Genomic DNA, 5,216 nt, shown 5'->3' on the forward strand with positions numbered 1-5,216 from the left:
AATCAAATTAAGAATGTGTATGAAACTACAACCAGTCCTGTTCCGGAAGTCAACACAGGTGAAGACTCACACGTGAGGATCGTACATGAGAAAGCTGGCATTAATTTTCATAAAATCCTAACTAAACCCTTTCTTTGTAATTAAAATTATGCTATTAGCCAATATTTCTTCGGGCGAGATTAAAATATCAGCCATAGTTAAAAATTATAAGAAATTTGGTTAATACGTAAAGTTCTTATATTGTTTTATTTGACTATTAGAAATAATATTGGTCTACAATGATTTAATATTAGTCATTTAATTATAATGGATGAAAAAGTGCATACGATTTTTTTTTTTTTTATTTTAATGAATGATGAATCCTCGTACATGAAGAAGAGCTAGGGCCCTAGATTAAACTGCTAATGTAGAAAGGAACTTTAAACCTCATTTTCAGTTCCTAATTAATCATATCTTTTTGGGGGTTTCTTGAGAAACTATGGACAATCTTTTTCCTTTTTATCTTGCCTTTTAAGCACTCTTATCTCTTATCCTCCTATATTTGTTTCTTCCATCTCTCTCTCTCTCTCTCTCTCTCTCTCTCTCCTCTTCTTGTTTTCTCAATTAACAGGTAGTATGCCTGAATGTCCACAGAAAGGTATACAATTTGAACTACGCTGGTCTAACTAGATTTCCAGAGAAACTAAGTTCTAAATTTTGAAGTAGTAGTAAAATTGAACTGGCTATATTTGTAGGCTTCATATATATATATATATATTTTCTTGACAATATTAAAATTTTGATTGGAGGAATTTGGTTTTGCAGGGAGAGACTTGATCAGGAGATAGGCAAGAAGATCAAGAGAGAATCCGATGCCTTTCCTCATCAGATGGGAGGAAGAAGACATATGTTGGGGCCTTCCGGAACCCTAAACACCATCACCCCTTGCGCCGCCTGCAAGCTCTTGAGACGTCGTTGCGCTCAAGAATGCCCCTTTTCTCCTTATTTCTCACCTCATGAACCCCAGAAGTTCGCCTCCGTTCACAAAGTCTTTGGCGCGAGCAACGTCTCCAAGATGCTAATGGTATCCATATACATAAACCCTAATTCTTAATCATCGTCCTTATAAATTCTCTTGCGTTCATCTTAAATTTGGCGGTTGAGGTGAAAAGTAAAAGTGTTAAAAGAAAGAAAAGCATAAGTACACGCGTGTATTAGACTAGTTTGGTACGCGTTAATTTGGTATGAAAGAATGATCGGAAGTAAAGTAAATCATACAGACTCAACGAGAAAAACCCTCCTGAAACCGAAACATTTATGTTCAAATTGTTCTAAGTAATTTCATACGTTTATGTTGTTATATTCATTACAGGAGGTTCCTGAAAGCCAAAGAGCAGATGCTGCAAATAGTCTTGTTTATGAGGCAAACGTAAGGCTAAGAGATCCAGTTTATGGTTGCATGGGAGCAATCTCTGCTTTGCAACAGCAAGTTCAAGTTCTACAAGCAGAATTAAATGCTGTGAGGGCTGAGATTTTGAAGTACAAGTATAGGGAAACCAGTATGCTTCCAACTTCTCATGTAACACTGCTTTCGTCCGGGGCCGTCTCGATTGCTGCACCGCCACCCACGCCGCTCCCTCCACCCCCACCACCGCCTCCTCCTCCTTCGCTTCCTCTAACGCCCTCGTCCTCCCCCATTTACACCCCGGTTACATCTACTGCTGCTGACTTCACCGCAATCTCAACTGAAAATATCACCTATTTTGGTTAAATTATTTCACAGCCTTCTACATTATTCACCGCATATTCTCAATCTCGAGGAAGGCTAATTACTGAGGAATAAAATAGATTATTGGTATCTTTTCAAAATAGTTAATTATATAATTGAGCTATTTATAAATTTTGTATCATTTATATATACTTGCAATAAACCAAATCTTCGTGTTGAATTCTTTTTAATTTACTATATATACAGACACACACACACACACACACACATATATATTTATATATATATATGCATTGTAAATTTGATGTTATTTTCTTTTTGTCAACATGTACCCTTAATCCAAATTAATCACCAATATATATATATATATATATATATATGTACCGTAGCAATTAATGTTTGTGAAGTTGTTTGGACGGAAAGCAGTTTCCGGCGAAAGCAATTTCCGGCCGGCGAGGTTAGGTGTGCATGGGAAGGCTAAAAGGTAAGTTTCTGCATCTTCATCATGTAGGCCAAAAATAAATTAAACTTTGAGTAATATTATATATATGTATATTTTAGCAATATTGTATATATCACCAGTTACTTTAAATTTTGTTTGAGCTCATTCATTCTAGTAAGAAATCTCAATAAATTCAATTGAAAGAATTTTAGGCAAATTATATATATACTTTTTAAATTAATGGGAATTAAATAAAAACCAAGGGTTTTAGCCAGTGATAAATATATAGGACTATTTTAGAAAAAAAATAGTGTAACTTAGTATGTTTTAGGATACTAGAGATTACTAGGTAATATTTTAGTTTAAGAAGGGTTAGGATGTTTGATTCTAGCTAGAATTGCACTATCAGCAACCTCCTTTTGCTTATAGGATTATTATTCCTTATATATATAGATATATAGATATATAAAATCTTGATGTTCTTAAGAGGATTAATAGTTAGTATTTTTTACTTTGGAGGGCAAAATCTATATTAATACAAATGTTTTAAGAATTCTAAAAGGGCAGGGGAATGTTAATTTAATTTAAATTTACATGTAAAAATTGTTTTCCGTCAATGAAATTGAGCCAGCCCCTTATCAATCAATCACTAGATGTTCTATTAGTATCAGTCATTTTTTACATAAGTATTCACCTCCACCAACGAGAATGAGTGAATTCTGATTGAAAAAATAATCAAAATTGCAAAAACTAAAGAGTATTGCGGATTAAAATATTATTTTAAAAAATTTAAGGATAAAAATACTAAAAAAATGAGCCAATATGAACAATAACCTAAATTTTAAAAAATCAAATAAGATCCACAATGCATCTTTCCAGTGATAAGGATAAAATTCAGCGAAAAGGAACTGAAAATTGCAAAAATTAAAATAATTTAAGATAAAAATTCTACTCTAAAATCTTAAAGGATTAAAAATACCAAATAACTAAATTATGGGATCAAAAATGCATTCAAGTGTACAAACAAACATAGCAATGTAACCCTTTCTTGACAGCTAAATACCTTGTAGTATTCAAACATATTTCTTTGGCGTGCAGACATGATCTAGCTAAGTAGTGTAGTAGGGGAGGAAAATGAAAGTATAATTAATTAATTAATTATACACTGTTAATTAAAGAAGGGCTTATTGGGAAAGAAGACTAATAACTTCAACATCTCTCCACATGGAGATGGTGACTCAATTTGGTCCAATGTCCAGATTGCTTCAATTTGTGGCATCTTACTTGTCTTCACACAATTTCCTATGGATTTCTTAATTTTGTACGATAATTATAATAATATATATATATATATGTATGTATACACTAATTATTTAATTACTAATATTATATACTTTTTGGATTTTATTCTCCCAAAATCTCATCTTTGAGCACTTCCAAAGAAACACAAAACCACTTTTGAAATTTTCACTTAATTAATTTATCTAATTAGATGATCATCTGCAGTGTTAGACATGCAACTTAAAAATTATGGCAAATCCACAACCATCAAATAAAATCAATGTGAAAATTTAAGTTTCGATTATGATTAATAAACGTTCGTCATGATTCTAATATTTTACCTTAATTTGTCAGCAGAAATAATGACTAATAACTATTGCAAAACGTGTTAATTAGTGTTCGTCTCGATTATTTTCTTTTTATAATCATAATAATTAATCGTAACAAAAAAATCATAATCCTTCTAGCTAGCTAGTGAGAGAGAAATAAATTCAAGAAATAGTGAAAAATCGAAGTGTCTCTATCATAGATTGCTTAGTGATACACATGTTCATAGAAAATAGTTTATGAAATTAGTGTTGGGAGCTTGATATATTGCCAAGTTTTGGCAGAGTGAGATTGGTAGCATGATCTCTGAATACTCTGCGTAGAAATGCTTTAAGATTTTGCCAAATAATGACGACTTCAGTTTATTACAAATATAGGGTTTTACATCAGAATTAAGGACGAGTGAGCACTGTGTAAGTTTATATTGTTGAAATTTGAATGTAAAAATAATAACTCACATACTGCCCAAAAAAACAAAAAATTTAGTTTTTGTTGCATCATGAATAACTACGATTTAAAAATCGTTGTAAATTAATATTATATATTAATCATGATTAAATAAAATTAAAGTAAAAATTTAAATTTTTACTACGATTAATCGTCAATATTTGCCGTGACTTTTAGTCATAGCCAAAACATTGATCATGGTAAAATCATGACCAATGTTTTGGCCACACTTACAGAAACAACGATTAGTGATTCTTGCGAAGCTGTGATTGATTTGTATTTATTATGATTTTATTTTTTTGACTATAATAATTAATAGTTGCCGAGAAATCTTATTTTTTCTAGTGGGAGTTACTGGTATCATATTATAATTTAATTTATTAAAAAGACGAGTTTTATTTTTAAAAAAATGAGTGTATATATTTCGATATTTTTGATAGATTTGTTAAATCGTTATCATTATTGCTATTAAGAATATTGATATTAATATTTATTATTTATTACTACACAATGTTGTATTAACTTTTGTATAAAAAAAATAAATATTATACACTAAATATTCTATTTTGGGTTTTCTATATATACACACATTTATATATAAATATAATATAAAAAGACGTGATTTAACAATAAATAATAATTTTTATTTTTAAAAAATACTAAATTAAACATACAACATTTATATATATATATATTAATATATATGAAAAAGACATAATTTGTCAATGAACAGTGACTTTTATCTCCCAAAACACAATATCAAACATATAACACTTATTTTAGATTATCTCCAAAAATAAATCCAAACATACACACACATCTCAAATCCACACTTATTTACTTTTATTTTTCCCTTTCTATTTCCACAAAATACTCAAAAAATAAATCAAAACACTATGTATTCTCTCACTTATAGAACCAATCACCGGTCATATAAGCGGGAAGAAGGGCCAATTTTCTCTCCCAAACTGGCCTCATGTGCATTTTAATGAGGTGTCGTTAATTTAATTT

General features: G+C 30.3%; 1 protein-coding gene across 1 annotated transcript; it reads left to right on the plus strand.

Annotated features, from left to right (window-relative positions):
- On the plus strand, window positions 547-1,939 carry LOC105160815 (LOB domain-containing protein 15). Its single transcript, XM_011078308.2, has 3 exons — window positions 547-637; window positions 805-1,063; window positions 1,352-1,939. Exons 1-3 carry the CDS (start codon window positions 624-626, stop codon window positions 1,748-1,750), a joined length of 672 nt encoding a protein of 223 aa, XP_011076610.1. The 5' UTR covers window positions 547-623; the 3' UTR covers window positions 1,751-1,939.

Source organism: Sesamum indicum, linkage group LG4 (genome assembly GCF_000512975.1).
Source record: "Sesamum indicum cultivar Zhongzhi No. 13 linkage group LG4, S_indicum_v1.0, whole genome shotgun sequence".
NCBI lineage: Eukaryota > Viridiplantae > Streptophyta > Magnoliopsida > Lamiales > Pedaliaceae > Sesamum > Sesamum indicum.